The sequence below is a fragment of the Phaenicophaeus curvirostris genome, chromosome 2 (genome assembly GCF_032191515.1).
Source record: "Phaenicophaeus curvirostris isolate KB17595 chromosome 2, BPBGC_Pcur_1.0, whole genome shotgun sequence".
NCBI lineage: Eukaryota > Metazoa > Chordata > Aves > Cuculiformes > Cuculidae > Phaenicophaeus > Phaenicophaeus curvirostris.
Window position 1 is genome coordinate 17,242,832 of NC_091393.1, and position 23,692 is coordinate 17,266,523.

The window sequence follows — 23,692 nt, forward strand, 5'->3', positions numbered from 1 at the left end:
CCTGTGAAATATTTATTTTAAGGAATACTGCACAATGAGTTGTGCAGTCCATTATGTAGAAATAATTATAGAGTTTTTAGGTCTGACAGTATTTTAATTGGCCTCTTGCACAAGAAGACTTAATCTCACACTGGAAATAGAAAATTCAAATAAAATGTGCTATCCATTGCTCATGCACAATATTAATGAGTTTTAATTATTTGAACTGAAGCAGCTATGCCAGAATTACACAACTAAACATTGTGGATAGATTTTGAACCGAAATTAACTAGAACAAACAACACTAGTGTAAGAAATCTCAACACATTCCTATCAATCAAACAAAACTTTGGAAGAGTAAACAAATGTTACTGAAATATATGTTACAAAGAAAGAATGATTTTTCACTTGCGGCTTTGTTTTGGATATTTGTCTCATTAATTGCAGTTGAGTCTTTTCTATTTTACACTTGTATTTTATTTTTACGTGAAAAATGTTTATGCCTGTCATTTAGAATATTCAGTATCCTCAGTGGTAAAACACATGACATGCAGTATACTCACATAACCTCCATCAATTGTAACATTACCCTTACAATTTTTCTCTTACCTGCACCCCATCAGATGCCGGGATATAACTTGCTCTTTTAAAAGTGTCTGTAACATTTCTGAGAATTTCCACAGAAATCAGAAGGTCCCCTGCATAAAAGTTTTTCCTCTGAGTTAAATCCAATAGTGTCTTTGTTACTTGGGACATGCCATCACCAGCCAACATCCTTTGACCCTTGGCGAGGTGTTCTTTAATCTGTACCAGAAGAACAAATGAATATCAGAACCTACTTTACTGAGAATAAAGCATGATAAATTCTAAACACAACCAAAGTATTGGATATTAACATTATTGTAATGTTAAATATTAAAGATATTATAAAAAAGTTAATCCTGCAAAAGAGAAGACAAAAAATATACTACGATGACAGAATTACTGCGTTTACCAGAAATCATGGATTTTTATACTGAAAGATTCTGAAGCTGTCATGCTTCATCCATTTAGATATCTTGGACAGAGCCATTCTTAACATCCATATTCTCAAAGGAACATCAGGGAGTGGACTGTGGCTTTAATCTACTGCTGTGATGAAGGATGAAACTGGTCTTCCTCAGAGGAACAACTGTACAACTACTGTTGTCATTCATTTAACAACTAAGAGCACTGGAAGAGGTAAATGCTCAGGTAGTCCTTTGTTATAATCTGGTTTAATACAGGAAATTATACTTGTCATCTCTGCCAGCCCAGCTTTGCTAGTCAATACAAGAGAGATGGTTCAGGTGGGAGCTGACTATGGTGCACTCTTCTGTAGTACTCATAACACAAAGATGCTAACTTGGAACAATCATCTCATTTGTTTTTTCAAGAAATGGAAATTAAATTATGAATTGCTCCTGTGTATCAACCAAGAGAGCATACTGTAGCGGTAGCTCTCCCAGTAGATGTGTCAAGGGCCAGTGATAAAGTCATAAATCGAGCTTTAAACTAGATGTGAAGGGGGAGGGGGTTGAGCCCAGGCTAGACAGGAATGAGCCTGGATGTGGGGAATTGGTGATTGGGAGAGGGTGCGCGGGCGAGGACCACCAGTACCTCACCGCACAAAAAGTGGGGGAGAACACACCTCGGGGTGTTAAGGGAGATGCAGGCACTCTGGTGTCAACTGATCCAGTTACCAGGCAGTTGGGAACGAACCCTGTTCCCTCTAGGAGGGCTGAAGGCTCGGCAGCTCAGCTGAAGTGCATTTACACCAATGCACGCAGCATGGGAAATAAGAAGGAAGAGCTGGAAGCTGTCGTAGGGCAAGGGGCCTATGATGTTGTTGCCATCACGGAAACGTGGTGGGACGACTCATATAACTGGAGTACGACTATGGTGGGGTATAAGCTTTTCAGGCGGGACAGGAAGGGTAGGAGAGGAGGTGGGGTAGCCCTCTTTGTAAGGGAGGACTTGGAAATCACTGAGATGGATTGTGGAGATGAGGAGGTTGAGTGCCTGTGGGTCAAAATCAGAGGAGCCCACCAGAAGGTAGATTTTGTGATGGGAGTCTGTTACAGACCACCCAACCAAGGAGAAGCAGCTGATGAGCTCTTCTATAAACAGCTGGGGTTAATCTCTAGATCGATGCCTCTCGTTCTGGTGGAAGACTTCAATCTGCCTGATATCTGCTGGGTGTACAACACAGCAGAAAGGAAGCAGTCTAGGAGGTTCCTGGAGTGCGTGGGAGATAACTTCCTTGCACAGTTGGTGAATGAACCAACCAGGGAAGGTGCCCTCCTGGACCTCCTGTTGGTGAACAGAGAAGGCCTTGTAGGGGATGTGGCGGTAGGTGGACGCCTAGGACTAAGCGACCATGAGATTATAAAATTTTCTGTTCTAGGTGAAGTGAAGAGAGTGGTTAGCAAGACGGTAACATTAAATTTCCAGAGGGCAGACTTTGATCTCTTCAGCAGGCTGGTTGGTGAAGTCTCATGGGAGACAGTACTCAAGGGCAAGGGAGCCCAGGAGGGCTGGGAGCTCTTCAAAGGGATGGTCCTAGCAGCTCAGGAGAAAGCCATCCCCGTGGTCCGGAAAAAAAGCCGGCAGGGGAGAAAGCCAGCTTGGTTGAATAGAGAGATCTTGAGGGATATCAAGAAGAAAAGAAATGTTTATGGCCTCTGGAAGAAGGGACAGGCCTCTTGGGTGGACTACAGGAGGGAAGTGAGATTGTGTAGGGAAAAAATCAGAAGGGCTAAGGCTCAGCTAGAAATTGGATTGGCCAAGTCAGTGAAAGATAACAAAAAATCTTTCTACAAATATATAAATAATAAAAGGCGGACTAGGGAGACCATACAGTCCCTATTGGACACAGAAGGGACAACAGTAACAGGGGATGAGGAAAAGGCTGAGGTACTTAATGCCTTCTTTGCCTCAGTCTTTAGTCGTAAGGAGGGTCGTTCCGCCTGTGTACAAACCCAGGAGCTAGAGGAGCAAAATGAGGCTCCCATGATCCAAGAGGAGGTGGTCAGAGCCTTGCTAGCCCGACTGGACAGTCACAAGTCTATGGGGCCGGACGGGATTCACCCAAGGGTACTGAAGGAGCTGGCGGATGTGCTGGCCAAACCCCTTTCCATCATCTTCCAACAGTCCTGGAAGACTGGGGAAGTCCCACTGGACTGGAGGCTGGCTGATGTTGTGCCCATCTACAAAAAGGGCCGCAGGGAGGACCCAGGAAACTACAGGCCTGTCAGTCTGACCTCAGTGCCAGGGAAAGTCATGGAACAGGTGATCTTGAGTGCTATCATGAAGCACATGCAAGAGAACCGGGTGATCAGGCCCAGTCAACATGGGTTCACAAAAGGCAGGTCTTGCCAGACTAACCTGATCGCCTTCTATGACAAAGTGACTCGGCTGCTGGATGAGGGAAAGGCTGTGGATGTGGTCTTCCTGGACTTCAGCAAAGCCTTTGACACAGTTTCTCACAGCATTCTGCTTGAGAAACTGTCAGCCTCTGGGCTGGACAGGCGCACACTCTCCTGGGTGGAAAACTGGTTGGATGGCCGGGCCCAGAGAGTGGTGGTAAATGGTGTGAAACCCAGCTGGAGGCCAGTGACAAGTGGGGTTCCCCAGGGCTCAGTGCTGGGTCCAGCCCTGTTCAATGTCTTCATCAATGACCTGGATGAAGGCATCGAATGCACCCTTAGCAAGTTTGCGGATGACACTAAGCTGGGTGGAAGTGTCGATCTGCTGGAGGGTCGGGAGGCTCTGCAAAGGGATCTGAACAGGCTGGACCGCTGGGCAGAGTCCAATGGCATGAGGTTTAACAAGGCCAAATGCCGGGTCCTGCACTTGGGGCACAACAACCCTATGCAGTGCTACAGACTGGGAGAAGTCTGTCTAGAAAGCTGCCTGGAGGAGAGGGACCTGGGGGTGTTGGTTGACAGCGACTGAACATGAGCCAGCAGTGTGCCCAGGTGGCCAAGAAGGCCAATGGCATCTTGGCTTGGATCAGAAACGGCGTGACCAGCAGGTCCAGGGAGGTTATCCTCCCTCTGTACTCGGCACTGGTGAGACCGCTCCTCGAATACTGTGTTCAGTTCTGGGCCCCTCAGCACAAGAAGGATGTTGAGGCTCTGGAGAGAGTACAGAGAAGAGCAACAAAGCTGGTGAAAGGGCTGGAGAACAGGCCTTATGAGGAGCGGCTGAGAGAGCTGGGGTTGTTTAGCCTGGAGAAGAGGAGGCTGAGGGGTGACCTCATTGCTCTCTACAACTACCTGAAAGGACGTTGTAGAGAGGAGGGTGCTGGCCTCTTCTCCCAAGTGACAGGGGACAGGACAAGAGGGAATGGCCTCAAGCTCCGACAGGGGAGGTTTAGGCTAGACGTTAGGAAAAAATTCTTTACAGAAAGGGTCATTGGGCACTGGAACAGGCTGCCCAGGGAGGTGGTTGAGTCACCTTCCCTGGAGGTGTTTAAGGCACGGGTGGACGAGGTGCTGAGGGATATGGTTTAGTGTTTGGTAGGAACGGTTGGACTCGGTGATCCGGTGGGTCTCTTCCAACCTGGTTATTCTGTGATTCTGTGATTCTGTGAAAGGTAATCCAAAATGCATATGCTGATAGAAGAATCCTCCTGATAAGAAGCTGAGTTCATGGATCTGATTAAATTTTAAAGCTGACTCTGCATCCCAGGAAGATCCAGAGTGCATCACAAACATGTCATAAGGCCAGCCAAAGCCGAGAATAACTACATGGTTTGAAGAATCTATTTTTAAACATGCATATGCATTTATATATACAACATAAGTTCTTCCAAACTTAAGCTAAATTAAAGAAAAGATAACTGATCTGAGATAGACCTCACTCTAAGCTGAAGAGAAAATTCTGTGCAACTGACAACCAAAATGCTGATCCTACATCTCTGTAGATCTATCTTCAATTGTTATATTGGCATTTTAACATACAGAGTGAAAGGTGACTAATCTAACATAACGTGGTGGAGAAGTGGAAGGACGAGTGTAAAGATACCTTTTGTTACTTACAGATCTTCTCAGTTACTTTGTGTGGATATGTGTGGATTCATTTTAAAAAAATAAATATATATATAGGAGTATGTAGTAAAAATAGTACAGTGATTAAAGGGATCAAAATAACTTTCAGAAAAAAAATAAAGAAATGCAAACATCCTCTGACATACACGATCTAAATATTTTTTTTCTTCATGTTGTTGGATCATACTTTGGCTACATTCTCAACCAGTCTTGAGATAAACTGGATATATGTAACACAGCTGGGGCTGGACAAAGTGACTGCTTCAAGTTATGTCTGTGGCCTTAAGTAATTTTCATAGTAGCTGGTGATTGTTATGGACCACCACATGCTTGTCCAAAATTTAAGACTTGGGAGAACACCTGCCTGCTGCATCAAGGACAGGGAATGAATTTACAGTATGATCATATGGTATTGACAAAAAATGGAGTAAGGAGAATTGAGACAGTTAATTGTTTTTTTTAAAGAAATTTTCCAGCAGAAATACCTCCTCTAGACTTCAGAAATCTGTAATAAGTAATTAGGAACAAAGTCTGCTTGCAAAAATCCTTTTGTGTAGCTTCTATTCATTTTAAAAAGACACTTTGAAAGCAATTTTGTAGAAAAATAATAGTAGAGAAAAAGGTGTGAGAATGGAAGAAAATTCATTTGAGCAAGTTCAGGGATGTGATATTGTGTACATAACATTATTAACTAATTTCTTGGGAATAAAGTGAAAGCAAACAGGATTTGATTTGCGATTTTTCCTGTGAAACGCTGCTATTTGCTTCATCTGTTTACACACTGTGTCTAGGTAGAAAATTAAAAGAAAACAAGCTGTCACAGTAACACTGAATAGTAGAACTCTTGCTGGAACTTGTCAAGCTGTTCGTTGACCCCACAACATATTTCCATGTTTTTAAGATTAACAATGTTCAATGTGTCTTTAGTCATGCCCAAAAGAGATACAACAAAAAAGAGAGTCCCTAAAGCTGAACATGGCTTAGGATGTGTTGTCAGAAATGCATCATGCAACTTGAGAAAGAGCTTAAGAGAGAAAAAGGAAGTTCTTCTAATTTCAGTAACAATAGAAAAGTGATCCTTATAAAAGCTCTAATGCACTTTTATGCTTGTATAACACACTGATATATTTATTTTTAGCATCTTATTTTATATTGCATTATTTCGCTTCCTTTTGCTCCACCTGTATTATCACCCCTCCATTTTTTTTTTCCAGGCTCTTGCTAAACTTCAAACTCGTATTTTAAAGATGGCAGGGGGCAGCTTGTTGATTTTGGACCATTCAGAGCACACAGAAGTCTTGGTTTCAGCTGCTTTTGGAATGAAAATGATAAATTTATCCTAGTTTTTACCAGTTTTTAAGCTTTTGAGCAGGTAAAGCTCTGTTTCCAGTGAAAAATTTTACATCTTCCTAGCAGCAGAAGTGGGAGCCATGGTAGATCCTTTATTCCTTTCAGTAAGATCTTTTGATTGTTTTTGGATACAGTGATGAAAAAGTTCTAGCAAGTGCCCACAATGGCATCAGACTACATGATTACAAGGACTTCAGAAGTAGCCAGGCTTGTGGTCCACATGTTTTAAAGTTAAAATTATGGCTCAATTTGGAACTGTTTTGTATAAGAATTGCACACCGAGGAAGCTCAGATTCCCAGTACAAGTAAGGTTCCACCCTTGGAGCACACCACTTCTACATAGCTTGGTGAGAACCTTCCTTTCACGCTCTCAGAAATTCCTTTTCTTGGTCCTTACATACGTGTCCAAGCCCATGCTGCCTCAAGTTAGACTATCAGCAAACTCTTAGAAGTAGCATAACAAAACACAAGCTTGCAATGTGTTTGCATAAGGAAAAGTGAGTGAAACTTAAGAGTTAACTAGTGGAAAGTTTTGACTACAGACTAGCAAACAACATGCAGGATAGGGTAAGAATTAGATGACTCATTATCAATTTATTACATAATGTATTTTCTTGTTGTGAGAGCCTACAGCTTCTAAACACAACTTTTAAATCACTGGCCATTCACACAGTTGATGTAAACTGGTACAACACTATTAAAGCCAATGAAGATGTCCAGACCAGAATGAGTTGAAGGTACAGAATCCTGGATTACTTGCACAGCTACCACATGAATCATTGTGTGTGAAAGTATTCTCATCAGTAGCTGTGGTCACTGTGTTATTATGCACTGTGCAAGAAGGCTATTCTGTTCACCATTGTAGATCCTTGTAGTTCTCTGTGAAGGTCATTTTTTAGTGGTCTTACAAGCAGGCTCATTAAAAATAAAGTTTATGGGCCAAGAGACAGTGAAATGGAGCAGCTGTTAAAGTGATACTTCAGTTGTCAGTTCAACCTCTAGCTGCCTGCACTATATGGCTGCATACTTGAAAAATTACTGAAATGTTTAACTGGACTTTGACTCAGGGTCCAACTGCCTTTGCCCCTCAATTTATCAGAAAGTATGATATAATAAAAATACCTCTTTACAAAGTCAGATCTCCTAAGCCTCAGGCATTGTAGTACATATTTGTTAGTGCATAACAATTACGGCAGACTTAACAGCTAGACATAGTTTAAAAGGACAGAAAACAATGAACCCTCCAGAAACCTATAAAGGATCAAAAAGAATGCTTAATTGGAAGAATAAGTACATCATACATTTTTTCATTATTTTTTAAGATGATTTTAGATTGATGGCTAGGTATTACTAATGATGTCATTAATATATTTTACGGTAGTGGGACTATAAGAACCTGAATTAGGAAGCCTTAGATAGAAGTGAGGAAAGACAGTCTGAAATAAAAATATATACTGAAATTGTTCCTAATCTGCAAATCACTTACCATTGCACCTCCACAACTTAACACTAATATTTTGTAAAATATTTTTCATAACGCTCTTGAGATGCAGAACAAGAAGGAATATTCGCATCACCTGCAATAGCTACTTGATTACACAACCGTATTAGAAACCTAAAAGCTCTTGAGAGTGTTGGTTTCTCTAAAGAACAACCTACAGCACCTGAAATTTTATTTATATTCTCTGAATCACATTATCTGACCTCTATGGCTTCTAATCTTGAGGTTGGAATTGATAGTATCCCCTCAATAAATATGAATTAATCATTCTGCATTAAAATTACTTTTATAGTTACCAGCATTGAGGTCCAGAAACGCTGGAACAAAAACGCTGAAGTTAGGCACATAAATTAAAAAGGCAGAAAATATATTTTTTTGGCAGCTGAAATATTCCCATAGGTATAATCCTGCACTGTACTGAACTCATGCAGCATGCTGATTTTTTTCAACTATAAAGTGATGTCATTGTGATAAAGTGCTTCCCTTCAGATTTTAGAAAAAATTCCATTGCAGGGGTTTTTTTTCTGATTATCAGCAGACAGTCCTTTAACTATTTTAGCATAGAATCTAGGAGTTTTATTTACTTTTCTTTAATATAATTAATTATTTATGATTTATTTGCTTATTTGTTCAATGTTCAAGAATGTTATTTTATCCGTCATTTAAAAGAAATAAAGTAGGGTCTAAAGATACAGCTATGTGTCTTCAGGCATGAATACAAATATTTATAACCTAATGCCATATAATAGTAATTTTCCTTTTCTACACATTCAACATTTTATGAAAGAAATTGCTAAAGCAATACAAAATACTTTTCCACTCAGTCATCAGTGAAATTAGTTAGTAATCTCAACCTAGATCATGCTAACATGCTAATAAATAGAGTTTCCACAGAGAGGAAGAAAATAATGTATTCCCTTTGTTTATAAGATGAAAGGAAAAAAATTATTGGTGTACATTATGTCAAGGAAGATTAAGGTTATATATACTAATGTATATCTAATTCAACTGTAAAGGAAATTATGTGCCATAGTTTACCTGAGGAGATTATACAGTTTTCCAAATTGGAGGCCTTAACAGCAGTAAAGAAAAATAATAGTGCAAGTATAGCTGATTCTCATGAGAGAGAATTTTGGATTGGCTGATTTCATGAATTTCCTTTCAGTTCTACAACTCTGTAACAGTCCCTGCATATATTCTGAAATCCAGACTAAAATCTTGTAGAATTTACCCTGACCAGAAATGTCAACCTTTAAGGAGTGCCCTGAAACCTTCCAGCGCTTATCCACTGCCACGGTGTGCAATACGCCGCACCACATTTCTGCAGATAACTGTGCCTCAATCTGCCTCTGTGCAATCAACTGGAATCACTGCAACTCTGTGCCTTAAGGAACTTACTCTAAATTTACATTGATGAAAAGAAAAATGAGGATTGTCTCACTATATACAGTCATCCCACTGTCCTGTTCTTCTAAATATTCTCAGTCAAAATACTCCTCAAAATAGTAATTTGATTTTAGAGAAAAGGAGCCTGCTTAATCACACAGAATCTTGTGCTGTTCTAGACATTCATCTTGGGCCAAGTGATGCTCTGCACAGACACCAGAGAAATTACATGTGCTGTTCTCTATGTGGTGAGATGTACTGGGGAATCTTGAGAAATATCATCTAGCATCCATGAAGTGTTTAACATGAAAAATGTGAACACCATGGGGAGATGCTTGGCTCTTTCTGTACCTTCTTTCTCTACCCTGTTTCACAAGATGACTCCTATAATTTTCCCCAAAGTTTTTTTTATTGGTTTTTTGGGGGGTTTGTGATTTTTTTTGGCCGCATTAACTAATCCTGTAATTCCTTTTTTTTCTTTTCATCATGATCAATATTGTCACTTATTCTTTCCTTGAGATATAAAGACCAAATAGGTGACAGAGAAAGTAATTATAAAGTTTCAATATTTTGATTTCTACATGGATTCAGCACAATACCTTAATAGATATTTGATTGCTTTTCAGCAGAGTAAAAAATAGCTCTAGGAATGAGAAATTAATAATCATTAAACAAATAACTTCTTTTGAATTTGTTTTTCTTGTCTTCTTAGACTTATCACTGTTTGTGGACTAGGTTTCCTATTATATTATTAAGCACTGCTATTAAATGCTTCAACATCTGTGATTAAATCCTGCTCACGTTGGCATGCTGTGTGAGAGATCTTGTTGTTGTTACTGTTGTTTCCTTTTTTAACCAGAGGGCATGTCTTCAAGATTTGTGTTATCTATGTATAATGCAACATGACAAGAGCAAGAGTTGAGAGGAAAACCAGAATGAAGGTTCTGAGAGGGTTGTTTTCGTTCTATGACAGACATAACACTGCTTGAGGTAAAGTCTCCTGGCTTTCATACTGACTGAATGGCTGAGGCTGGGAGTCACAAAAGGACATAGTATGAATGAATTGTCATTCTTTTTTTTTTTTTCTAGTACATAATCATCCTGGTAAGTGTCGCTAAAACAAGAAGTTATGATTAACTGCTTCGATGTATAATTTTGTTGTATTTTAATCAATTTCTATATTTATTGGGTTTTGTGTTTCATACACAGTTTGCAGGACAAACTTGAACAGTTTCTTCAAGGAAATTAGCATTATTGGGGAGTTCTAATTCCTGCATAGGAGTACAGCATTGAGTAATGGGCAAGAGAAGAATTCTTGGTGCCTCAAATACTTAAGAAACATCATCTTAAACTAGGGGAATCCAGCAAATGAAGTGGTGGACAAAAAAAGGAGACAGTAAGTGTAAGATACTGTGATCACTTCTTTGCCCCTAGCTGTCTAGCCAAATTCCTGCAGTCATTCTGCAGCTGTTTTGGAGTGAATGTTACTGCAGTTCTGATAGACTTCAGGGGAAAAATAGATGAATTCTTTCTTTTCTGTCTTCCTAAATGGTCTTCATCTCTTGTTTTCCCTCTGGCCATACCCTAGTGGAGTTCATCTGTTGGCTGCAGTGTTGGTTGGTTTGGAATATCAATGTGATCGGGGACCACTGAGCTGCTGCTCACCACTGCAGCACACAAAACAGCAGCAGAAACCACAGGAGCACATTTCATTTAAATTACAGATTACTCTTTGGACAGACCAGACATGGAAGATTATTGTAGATGCTGAGATGATAGCAGGGACTTATCTTTGAATTTAACCATTGAGATTGGTTGACTATCTAAATGAAGATATTCCAGTGAAGAAAGGAAGAAAAGCAACTTATCCAGTTGAATTAATTTGTGATGTTCTTACACAGAATAGCAGGTAAATGTTTTCTCCCACTGCACAGCATTTCTAAGACTGGGATGCACGTGTACATTGGTAAGATCAAGCACTATTATATCATGATTGGAGAAGGTAACACAGTAGCTTTAAACACATTTCACTCTCTTGATGCTCAGCTGCTAATTTCTGGTGCCTATCGTAATACTCACAGTTATGAAAACTGTAGCAATTCACTTGAGATGGAGCAGTTGGCTTCTAGACTACATATTGCAAGTTAATGGCTTAAGTATTTGGTTATTTCCACTCTTTGGTAAAATACATACTTATTTTCAGAGAAGCAGATCTGTTAAGAGACTGAGAAAGCCATACTAACTTTATAATAGGGTGATAAAAGCACTCAAACCCCCAACACTTCAGTCCATGTAATGAGTTCAGCAGGACAGAACAGGTAGAGCTTTCTCACAACCAAATGAGTGCCCCCCCGTCAAGCAAACGGCAATACAGAAACCATTAGCATTTTTCAAGTTTTTATCTTCTCCCATGCAGAATGGGAAAACGTTAGAAAGGCAGAGGAAACTGTTACTTGCCATAATCTCTTGATTAGTTGTTTTCTGATGAGAGAAAACCATTTGCCGCCCTCTTAAAAATATATGGAAGTGATGAAACAGAGCCAATTCCTTCAGATTCTGAGCTTACATGAGAGGCAAGATAAGGAAAGTGGATTATTTACCTGTATAATTTCCCTGCCTATCAAAGGCTATGAAAGTGAAGATGAAGACCTGACATATACCAATATAAGGATAGACAGAGGCAGAAGCAAAATGTTGTTATTGAGACACGTACATTCAAATCTACGAAACTAAGCCTGGCTGCTTTGCTCTGCAGCTATACAAAAAGAAATGAAGTGCTAAACTCCCAAAAAAGGAGCAGGAAATTTTTTAGGAGGAAGCCTTTCATTCCCCAGAGTACAGCAGTCATTTCACTGAGAATTACATGGACGGGCTGATAGACTGTCCTTATAATATAATTTGGAAAAACAAAATCATCTCTAATGAGCTGCAGCTGAACAAATCATTATTCACCTCAGAGTTCTTTTTATCAAATTATATTTTAGCTAAGCACTTGAAAAACTGTGAAGAACACTGCTGTGGAAAAAGGGGAAACAAAATTATAGTATGAACTAGAAGCATCAGAAATGCATTTTTATGTCTATATTATCAGTTTGATATGCAAAGATTCCCCTGCATATGCTCCCAAACTTCTTCATAAGTGCTAATACCTTGACACCAGTGTGATATTTCATATGCAGATTTTTCCTTCCTAACTCTGAAGAGTTAAGAGGTTTTACAGTTTTCCAACTTCCCCTTTCTGGTAGAAAAGCAGCCCAGTTTGCATGAATACATGTTTGATTCAGGTGTTACATCACTCAAATTGGCACAGTCTAGTGCCTTATTTTTTATTGAAGCAACTAAACGCAGAATTTAATCATCTGGGTTTGAAAACTGTGCTACATAGGTTTAGAAAATGTGCTACAATAGTATTGATTTTCTAATAATATTGGAGATGACCTTCAGAAATAAAGTGTCTTGATGACAGGCTTTAGTCTTCCTCATTGTTTATGTGCATAGTACAAATCTTTTTCAAAGCAAAGTGTGGAAAAGCCATTTAGAGAAAGTCACACTTTAGGCAAAAGGGCTATTCCAGCATGTGTTGAGTCGTTGGTATATATTAGCAATATTTTTAAGCAGAGCCTTCACAAAATTATCTTTCTTTCTGATTTGATATATCCTGTCACTCAGAATGTATGCATAACAGAGTAGAAAATGGAAACAGGCCTAAATATTAAAGTATTTTCTCCATTTACACAAAATCAGTTTCTAATACTTTGCGTTAAGATCTTACTCATTAATAATTCTCATTAAAAATGGTTATATAGGTTTCGGCTCTTCATTTCCTAAGGACCTCATAAGCTATGAAAAGTCATTGCTTTTCCATATCAAAGTATTTCAATATTATTTTCATTTTCTGCATTAGCTCTGATTCAAGTCTTTTGTTTCTTGGGGTTTGGTTTTTCTTTTTTGGGAGCCTGGGGGTGGAGAAAGGGGCACATAGTTCCCTTGATTTGGTTTGGTTTGTTGGTTTTTTTCTAATTTAGGTGGCTATCATCTATATGTTCTGATTAAGAATAAAGAAGTCTTTAGCTATGCCATTCAGAAATGAAATTTGATAGATTTCAAGAGAATCTGAAAATGAAATTAATTCCTGTATCAAGCATTTCAGACTTTTTTTAGTTTTTCTTGTACATCATTTGAGGTGGGCCTGTGAGCTCTTCATCACTGACTCTGTTCTTGGTCCTGTAGTAACTCATACCCATTCATAGTACATATAGTTGAAGTTCTTATTATCAGGAAAGGTTTTACCCTTTTAATCCAAATGAACAAATTAAAGAATAAATGCATCAGAGGAAAGCATGAAATTTCCCAGCAGATCTAATCCATCAGAGGTGTGCTGGTTGAAACTTGCAAGAACACGAGAACAGAAAATTGAAAAAAAAAATGCCTTGGAGAATGCATTCTCCATTACATTTTTTTTTTACAGTGATGTTTTCTTATGATAGATAGTCTAGTTCAAGAAGAAGTCATGCAGGATCTTGTGTTAATTAATCATGACAGCCCCTTTCCAGATTAACATCTAGAAAGCAATAAAGACCAAATCAGATAACACCTTCTATACTAAACAATTGCTGCAGCAAGAACAATTAACAGCTTAGTAGCATACACTTGAAACCCTAGAAATTAAATAAATGTGAAAGACTAAATTTGAAGTTTGGTCTCTCTAAGAGCATGTAAAGTAGCCCAGCTGGCTTGACTGCAGCATCCAAAATAGGCACATGCGGTATGTCATTTACTTTAATTTCTTTGTGTCATAAGATTCAGTTTGCAATCTCTCATGGGGATGTGAAATATAACTAGATAGTGTATTCAGTCAGCAGAGCTGTGTGATGTCTGATCTACTTATAAAATTTCAGGTATGCAGAATAATAATTCAGAATATTTTGGAGATATCTTTCTTCTATGAAAACATATTTCAGAAAATACTCATCCAAACAAACCTAGTACTAGCTCAAATAAATAACTTTAGATAAAAGAATTAGGCAGACTATTTTCTGCTTCCAGATCAAAAGAACATAATAAGCACTGAGGGCAATACTTCATAATATTATACAGTCTAAATTTGGGTCATTAGATCATCATCTAATCTGCCTTTCTATATATAACAGTCCATTAAGCTACCAACAGATACTCTTTAAAGAGATTAAACTATGCTAGGCAGACCAAGGGAGTTTTCAGAAAATGAAAGTATTTATCAAAGTTAGAGAGAGAGAATGGACTTTAACAAGGTCCATAACTTCTGCTATAGCAGTAATTGATTTGGTAAAATGTTCTGAAACCCCAAAACATGTCTATCTCACAGAGATAGATAAATTCTGAGAATATAAACTGAAATTGGAGAAAGTGGTGAAATTCCTCCCTATTAACTGAAATCTGGTGATCAGTATGTGAAAAAGAACTATCCAAAAGGAACTGAAGAGCAGATATCCTCTTCCACGTATTCAACAGTATCGCTTCACTTCATCTCCACCCACAATGAAGCAGATAATTGGAAGACTTTCTTTGCTGTAATCTACTCTCTTTCTGGAGCATACTTAAAAAATTAATACATATCAATGTAAAATCAGTGCAAAACTGCAGGTTCTGCAGACATTCTAGGGTAATACAGGAAATCCAGGACCAAACCTGACACATAATCTGTGATGTTTCTTTTTCTGTTCATCAAGTTGTTGCTCGATCCCCTAGGTGATGAATCCAGAAGGCAAAGCATACTTATCACATTGCATTTTCCACTTACAGTGTTTTAGTAAGAATAATCCCAATTATGTTCTTTAAGTATCATTATTAGAACTAACAAATAATTTCCTAAGGGTTTATTTCATGGATTTTGGCATTTTTGTCCCTTAATTTGTTCAGTGAATAGTTTTTCATATTAGTCAACCGGTATAAGCCGGTCAAACAATATTTGTTGAATTCATTTGATGACTGAGTTGTACCAAATGTTGTATAAATTATTCATGACTAATTGGTTTCGTTACTCAAAAAGATCTAATTGTCATTCCTAGTTTTAAAAGGGACCTGTATTCCATAGTGAACAAGGTAAAATAAACTAATGAAAGTACAGGTAGTACATTTGTGGTGTAGCTGAAGTGCATCATCCTCTTAACTGCTTTTATTCAAGCTCCTACACATGAATTGTGTAGGGCGCTGTGCCCTCGAAAGATGCAACTGACTGCCAAACCCTTCCCTTTCACTGTTTCATCATATTCCATCCAATGTTACCTGGGATGTGGAGAAGGCTGAGGTATTCAATGACCTTTTTTTGCCTCAATCTTCATTGGCAAGGGCTCCAGCCACACCACCCAAGTTGTAGAAAGCAAAGGCAGGGATTAGGAAATCGAAGAACTGCCCACTGCAGGAGAAGATCAGGTTTGAGACCTGAAAGTGCACAAGTTCATGGGACCTGATGAGATGCATCTGTGAGTCCTGAGGGAACTGGCAGATGAAGTGGCTAAGCCACTATCCATCATATTTGAGAAATGGCAGTCTGGTGATATTCCAACTGACCAGAAAAGGGGAAACGTAACTCCCATTTTTAAAAAGTCTCCTTCTGTTTCCCATCAACAAAAAATGGAGTAGTAGTAGAGCCTTACCTCAAGCATACATTGAACAGACATATTAATTTAAGATTGTAAATTCTTCTGAAACTGTTGTAATAGAATATTAAGTACAACAGTGGTATAGGTATCCATAAGTGGTCCACATATTTAGACAATTCCATTTCACCAATGGTAAACCCTGATATCTTCTGAGATGCCAGTACCCTGCATCTGAAGTGCCAGTACATGCCTATCCTGAATAGAGACAGTAATTCTGCCTGGCACATTTTGTAGGTGGCTGGAAAAAGAGCTAAATTTATGGTGCTCAGAGTATTAAGCAAAATATACTGTCTTTAGCATTGTGAGTATATTTTTTACTTTATTGACTCTTCACCTTTTCCAAGTAGGCTTCCAAATGGATTTTGAGATGAAGAGGTAGTACCATTTTAGCATGATTCACATAGCTACCACATTGGTCCTCATACAAGTCTTGAGTTAAGCTGAAGAATGTGCATCACTAGCTGTGATTCTGCTACTTTAATACTGGTTATTAAGGGCTGAAATTTGTCCCGTGTAACTTCCAGGTGAGTAACAGAGAAAACTGTACAAATACAAGAGGCTTTGCTCATGAGGCAGTGAACCTACTGTAGCTACAGGTAGCAAGGGAGCAGTCTTCGGGGGTCAATCACCTCTAGTTATGTGGCAAAATTCTACGCTATATATATAATTCTGGCTTAATATAGGCATCTGCTGAAAACTTGTGTTAACATTTGCAGGAAAAGGTTATCTTAGGAATAAAGTAAAAATCATACTGATATTAGAGTGGAATTCTATGAATTAATTTTTCAGGATTTCTGCCTTGTGTGAATTTCCATTTTTCCTGGAGTCATAGGAGTCACAGAACCATGGAATTGTTGAGGCTGGAAGACACCTCTGAAGATTATCTGGTCCAACACCCCAACTCAATCAGGGTCACCTAGAACAGATTGTCCAGGGCCATGTCTGAATGAAGGCTGCACTGCATCCCTACACAATCTATGCAAGTGCTCAATTACCTTCACAGTGAAAAAGTGTTTCCTGATGTTCAGACAGGACCTCCTGTGTACAGTCTGTGCCCATTACCTCTGGTCCTCTCACTGGGCACCACTGAAAAGAGTCTGGCGCCATCACCCTTCTACTTCTGGTGCATATACATTGATTCTCTTCTCTAGGTTCAACAGCCCCAGTTCTCTCAGCCCTTCCTCATAGCAGAGATACTCCTGTCCCTTGATCATCCTAGTGGACTTTTGCTGGATTTGCTCAAGTAACATCATATCCCCTTCATACTGGGGAGCCAAGTACTTGAGATGTAGTCTCACTGATGGACACATAGAGCCCTGAACTTCTCTACCCACAGTTGAACCTGCTCAAATGTAAGGTGTTTTTACTATACAAATAGTAAATATGGGTAAATAAAATGCTCATGGGAATATTGCCTAGTCCTGAGGCCAATGAGCACCGACAGCTTGTATCCCTCCAGCTAAACACTCTTTTCCTCCTCTGTCCCAGAAATCAATGTGGGTTTTTTTTGGCCTACTGGGAATGACCTCTCTGCCATGCTATCCTCTAAAACACACTAAGCATTGTTTGGGACAGCGCTCACTGGAATGGTCTCAAATCATGTTAGGGACTAGGCTAGCAGATAAACAATTAAATAGTGTAGATGACTTCAAGAACAGTATTTAAGCTTGGGCAGTCATCTTGTATATTTTAGTTACTAGTATAACTGTCACCTTCCAGTTCACATTCCACCTTCCAGTTCTGTATTCCTCCCGGCAGGCATGCTTTAATGTGTTAAATATTGTATATATATTGCATATTATATGAACTGCCTTAAATCAACTTCAGAAATTTTTGAAGATTATACACCTACTTTTAAAAACGTATTTCAGCTAAGAAACATAAGGGATTCAGCTCAGACTCAGTTTTCATGTGAACATTTACAGAACGGAGTGACATCCCCCACTACTCCTGGTCTGAGTTGGTAAAATAACATTATTGGTAAGTCAAGCACACTGAAGCATCTCATAAATGCTTTCATAAGAACACATTTATTATAGCAACACCGTCTGTCAGCAGCTTCCTTATAAAGACCTATTTTCAGGGATTTATAGAGCTAACATATGTATCGTGGGGGTACAAGCCTACATTTGCAGGGTGTTGACCTTATAGGTCTTTACCTCTATTTTCTACAGTTCTTTAAATATGCTGCGTTGTTCACTTTGAGAAGCAGTAAGATGTAAGACAATCTGATTTCCTTTGTGAACAGCTCCTAAGTGCAAAAGAAATCCACTTCTCTTCTTTAATTTTTATGCATATAAACTAGGCTGATATTTTGTGCAGCAATAAGATGATGTTTAGACGCTTGTGTAATTTTAAAGAAGATTTAGCTATTTTAAAATGTTCTTTGGCTAAAGATTATTTCACAGTGTGATCTAATCGTATTTAGTATCTTGAAAAGGAAATAGAGAAGAACAGATAAATCTGATCTGGGTTAGAAATGTCTTCTTTTGTCCAACAATGACCCCTTCCTGCCAGGCAGACTTACAACTCTTGAAAAAATATCAGTGCCTCACCAAAACCTAGCCAGGCAAGTCAAACCACTGAATACCATGAAAGAGCATTTCCCACTGCTTAAGTTGGTTATGAGTGGCTTCTAGCAATAACATTAAAAGAAAAGGCTTGAGTTTTACTATAGAACCAGTGGCATGAGGATCAATGCTATGAATAAATGTTGACATGAAATGTAAAAATGTAAGAGCAGAGGAACTAAACTTTAAAGGGATGGTCTTCTCGTTAGACAGGTCAAGATGAATAAATCCTTTAAAATATTTCAAAATCCTATAAATATTTCAGAAGACTGTGATATTTAAATGCAAAAATAGCAAGTAAAAGAGAAACAATTTGCTTTACTTTGAAATATCTCAATGCTTTCATTCACACAATGTGTTCCATAATATGACATTATTAGTAACCAGCGCTGTATATCTATTACTTACACTCTTTTCCTTTATTGTGCTGTTTACCAAAATACAGATTCTAAGCAAATGAAATACCAATATATTGCTGTCCTTGTCCACAAGGGATGTGGGCATGTACCACATGAAACTCTTGCAAAAGAACAAAATAATGAAAATATAAAACACAAACCAGTTACAGCCCACTTTTTTCAGTGTGAACACTACTGGAATAGAGCAGCATGAAGACAGCTACAGAAAATAGGAAATTTTCTCTGCAGTGGGGAAAAATGGCTTTGATGCTTTATTCTGTGTTATTTTAAAAATAATGCTTGCTTTGGCTTACCCTGAAACTGAATCCCAGACCTCAACTAAGCTGGAATCTAATGAAACAGAAATGTAACTCAAAGGAATGCATCAAAATCTCCTTTACGTGGGAAGGCAGATTTGAGGAATGACAGTCAGGCTACTACTTTTCAAACCATCAAAGATTTTTAAACATTCTACAGAAACGATGCACTTGGTTGAGAGGTTGGGAAGCTATGAAGCACACAGACGTATTAGTGACCCTCTGTTGAATGATTAATGGAGCAGTGGCCTTTGGAAAGGAAGGCAGAGTAATAAGAACGTCAGTAAAATATATCATGCAGGTAAAACCTGTTGTCCATGACAATCTCCAAAGGAGTTCTTCCCACAATACTATTAACCTGGCTGAATGCTATGGCTGTAGTAACAGAATGTAAACAACAAGCTATATGCATGAATGTAACCAATATGCTATACCTAACACACACCATGGCAGTATATTTATAATGCAATATATACAATGGATTACACCTGTGCATATAAACATATTTAGGCAGCAGACAAATGTATAATGCATATGGTTTGCAAAGAAACTTTTTGTCACTGCAAAAAAAAACCCACAATATTTTTTCTCCTAGAATTAGTTCACTTTTTCCAATGGCTTTAAACTGAAAGAGGGTAAATTTAGATGAGATATGAGGAAGAAATTCTACAGTATGAAGGTGGTGAAGCACTGGAATAGGTTGCCCAGAGAAGTTGTGGATGCCCCGTCCCTGGAAGTATTCAAGGCCAGGTTGGATGCAATTTTGAGCAACTTGATCTAGTAGAAGGTGTCCTAGTCCATGGCAGGGGGGTTGGAGATAGATAATTTTTAAGATCCCCTCCAACCCAAAACATTCTATGAATCTATAACACTGTAATAACTTTACCCTATACTAATTTGCTATTGTTACATTTGAAAGTGAAGTTCTAAATCTGAAAGCAAAAATAAATACCATTTCTGACTTCCTAGTGGGCAGTTAAAGAATTCAAGGTATTATAAAATTACTCAGTAGGTCACTTTCCCAGTAACTTTCATTTATTCACATCTCATTTTCTAATAAACCAAAATATATGTCTGATTTTGTCCCCTATAGAAGTCTCACACTGTGGACATGAAAAAAGGGAACCTGATTAATTTTTCCATTTCTACAGTAAGAATAATCTTCTTTCATTCAAATATCAGCATTATACAAGATCAGAATAATATACATTAATTTAAACTATTGTTTCTTAACGTTTATTCTCCACCTGGCATTTCTTATAAGAAATCTGACTTAAGAGTAAACAAGCAAGGTTTTTTTTCACACCAATGATTAGTAATGAATAAACAGAGCAAGTACTGAAGTACTAAAGCTGGCTTTGCACCTACTGAATGCTGCAAGTGTCTGTACTCATTTGATATGCATCTCGCAAAGCTTGGATGTTCCCAGAAGGCCATTCCATGAACACTGAGAGAGCAGCGTCTGCTAGTGGTGCCTGTAAGTCACAAAGAAGACGGAAAATACTTGTATAAGTGAGAGCTATTGGAAAGAATGAATCTTATTTAAATTACTTGTTATGCTATTTTAAAAGCACACACAGAAACTAATGCAATGATCCCAGCATATACATAATAGTCTAAGATTCTGAAACACATTTCAGTATCCATTTGGTGGGCTTTTAGGTGTTTTCTTAATGAAAAAGGTTTTTGTTTTGCTTCATTTTCATCACTTTGCCCGATATGTCCTGTCAAATTGACTTTCTCTCAGCTTTTTCTCTCTGGCTATTATGAATATATGTATGTTTATACATATTTATGTATGACACAGGCCTAGGCTTATATGTAAGCTATAAAAGGCAGAGTACATGTACATGTGTATACTATATATATGTATATATGTATGTAAATACGTGGGGCTGATACAGATATATTCAAATATATACATACATGTATGAGTCTAGTAATGATTACGCCTAGAGCACAATGCAAACAATTTCTCCCCTTCTGTATCATCATATAATTTCAAAGTAATACTGTACCTGTGGCATTGAGAGGACATCGATTGAATGCCATGTCCCCAGCTGGGGTCCTTTTCCACACCATTGACATCAAATAGTCTTCAGGACAAATTTCGTAAGGTGCTGCCATTTATAAAGGAGAATTTAAATGGAAACATTCATGTGAAATGGATGTTTTATAACAGAAAAGTAAGACTTCAGTCTTGTCCTAATTTTTCCTGATATGTATAAATTAACACAATTTGCTTTAATTTTAAGCATTAATTACAAATTTCAAACCCTTTAATTTTTATATTATATCTGTCTTTGTGTTGGTATCTATTTCATATAGTCTGTACTTTTATTCTTTTCAGTAAACAAACAGTTTAACTTGTAGCTGCAATGTTAATAGGTATGGATCTTTTCTTGTTGCTCTGTTTTGATCAATGATATTAAGAATCTATCAGAAGATAATGATACTTAGAATGTTATAAGCTGTGACGCTTATCATAAACTAAAATTTTTAGACATTTTTCTAAAACTTAAACTGTATGTGAAAGAATCAGTTCTGAAACCACAGTTGAAACATTAAATATGCTAAAGGTATCAAACAAGAGCTGTATATTCTGAAAACAAAAAGCAGGTTGTTTTTTTGAAATGTGTTTCAGTGCAAGTTTGTAATTAAGCAAGTATAATCAATAACATGGGACTGAGTGTCTATTAAAAAGACAGCCTTTCACTGGTTATTGCACTACCATTTAAAGGGAAAAAATATTTTTTATAATTCTGTAGTAATAAAACCGCATTGGAGAAAAAGAAACTCCTGCTAATACTTCATATTTTCACATTATTTTCACATGGTCATGACTTAAAGATTCCTTTCATTCATTGTATTTTTTTTACTGTCGATACCCAGTTTATGATTTTTCAGTAAATTAGATGAGCACAGCAAACATCTGGCTGAAGTAGTCTTACAACTTAAGGCACCGCAAATGCTGGTTACTCAAATGTAATTCATTCAAAGATCAGCATAGAAAAGCTGTAAGTTGTTTAGAAGTATTATTATATATATTTCAGGAAAATTGTAACCACACTGCATTATAGCAAAGCAGCTACAAAACAAGAAAAATGAAGAGAAAGGAGATTCTATCACTATAGCAGATGGGTTGATAAGGCAGAAAGCAGTGCAATGATTCACCCATGGTTGCATGGGAAATCTCTAGCAGCAGCAGGAGCTGACTACTGATTTTGTCCATCCTATTACCTAACCCATAAAATTGTTCATCTTCCCTGTTCCATAATTCTGTTGATGGAAGAGTGAGAAGAGTAAGGGAACTAAGCAGCCTTTCACATAAAGCTGTACCCTCTCTTTATGGAAGACAAAAAATACCTCACAGATGGCTCAGTTTGCTTGCTAAATTGGCCTCACCATCAGCATTCCTGAATCGTAAATCAACACGGTGCCGCTAAGAAAGCAGGACATCCCTTAATGGGAAAACCCCAAAAAAGTTGTTTATATTCATAATCTTGAATGCTAACTGTGCTTCAGACACAGGCAAAACTTGAATGCATCAGGCCAGTGTTAAAATGGGAAAAGCCAGATTTTTATATACAAAACCCATCTGGTGACATAAGCAAATGCAATTACCATCCTATTATGACTTTATAAACAAAATAGATGTCCAGATTTGAGGAACGTAAATTAACATAACAGAGACATAATATAAATTAATTAAATTTGCTAAAGCTTAGAGCTCTTTGCAAAGTATATTTGTCACACAGCAGTGGCCATTTCAAATGTGTTGTGTTCACAAATCAACAGTTTAGGTGCTGATTCCCGGAACTAAAACTCTAAATTCTCTCTAAATACTGAACGTTAAATAGGTTTTTTTTCTGAAAAAAAATATATATGCATATATATACCTACTTATACACGCAATATTTTCTCTTTTATGTTAGCATGACCTAGGTAACGTCAGAGACTTCTCATCCATTTGGAAATCCCTTGTGTGCTTTTGTATCATGCTTTTCAGAACTTGCTTCCATTTTAACTTTAGCCAACTGCTCGAGATAATCCGTGCACCGGTGTGTTGTGTTCAAACTAAAAGGTATTCCCAAGACCTAGAGTTATCTGTGAAGAGGTGCAGGAGCAAGTCAGCGGTTGGAAGAGGTATCATTTACCTGCGGCAATCAAGTTTTCCTTGCTCCTGGCTGACTGCAGTGTACCTATGTGCCTCTCAACACATTGTATAAATACCTTGGATGAAGGAATGCTACACACAGAAAACAAACCAATTCCTTCCAAAGCTAAAGTATATCTGGCAGAGCTTACTAATCAGCCATCCACCCACATTAAAGCACCCGTGAGCCTCCGACCCATGTTGCCAACGGAGACATTACAGTCACGCTGGAGCAGTATTATATCTGAGTTAAAAAGCCACGCTGGCCCTGCTGGCTCTGCTCAGGACCAGTTCAAATATTTCTGTAACTATGGCACAATTA

The 23,692-nt window shown here is 38.1% G+C and overlaps 1 protein-coding gene across 7 annotated transcripts in view; it reads right to left on the reverse strand.

Annotated features, from left to right (window-relative positions):
- ADGRB3 (adhesion G protein-coupled receptor B3) overlaps positions 1-23,692 on the reverse strand; it is a 458,941-nt gene that overhangs the window by 233,835 nt on the left and 201,414 nt on the right. For all 7 annotated transcript variants that reach the window (XM_069851423.1, XM_069851419.1, XM_069851421.1 and 4 more), the window contains 3 exons: positions 21,233-21,334; positions 20,583-20,689; positions 589-783 (listed from right to left, as the gene is read on the reverse strand). In XM_069851423.1, the coding sequence (XP_069707524.1) occupies positions 589-783; positions 20,583-20,689; positions 21,233-21,334 (404 nt within the window). The remainder of the gene's footprint in view (positions 1-588; positions 784-20,582; positions 20,690-21,232; positions 21,335-23,692) is intronic.